A 534-nucleotide genomic window follows, 5' to 3' on the forward strand; every position below is an offset into this window, starting at 1 on the left:
CACTGCAAAACCAGCACCGAGGCAGGCACCATCAAATCGGCACCGGTGCAGCTCACTGTGCTGGGTGAGGATGGGGATGGGTGTCATTAGCAGCATCCTGGGATGGGGACAGTCACACTGATTCCCCCTGTCCCTCTTGTTTTTCCCCCAGCCCAAGGCCAGCAAAGCTGCAAAACAGAGCCAGAGCCAAACCTGGTGGAGTTGCCCATCGAGTGTCCGCAGGATGCCACTGGCTCCCGTTACTACAACGTGGGCCGCTGCCCACCCGCCCCCTGTGCTGGGACCGCAGCTGAGCCCTCGGGGTGTGGGGAGGATGCAGGGCGCTGCTGTGGGGTGCGGAGGATGGAGACACGGGAGATCCCCTGCGCTGGTGCCCTGCTGCCCGTCAAGGTGGTGGCTGAGTGTGGCTGTGGGCCCTGCGTCCGCCCCCGCGTCCTGGTGCAGGGACGGGTGACAGCGGCTGACACAGGCGAGCCCCTGCGTTTCGGACAGATCTTTTTGGGGGGGGGGGAGGTAGGCTTCACCCGCGACCAA

General features: G+C 65.0%; 1 protein-coding gene across 1 annotated transcript in view; it reads left to right on the top strand.

Moving 5' to 3' along the window:
- Positions 1–534, top strand: part of CILP2 (cartilage intermediate layer protein 2) — a gene marked incomplete at both ends in the record, with an annotated part of 2,653 nt that overhangs the window by 264 nt on the left and 1,855 nt on the right. The window contains 2 exon segments of the mRNA XM_010188937.1: positions 15–64; positions 152–534. Of these exon segments, the coding sequence (XP_010187239.1) occupies positions 15–64; positions 152–534 (433 nt within the window).

This window comes from Mesitornis unicolor, unplaced genomic scaffold, assembly GCF_000695765.1.
Source record: "Mesitornis unicolor isolate BGI_N332 unplaced genomic scaffold, ASM69576v1 scaffold42477, whole genome shotgun sequence".
Taxonomy (NCBI): Eukaryota; Metazoa; Chordata; class Aves; order Mesitornithiformes; family Mesitornithidae; genus Mesitornis; species Mesitornis unicolor.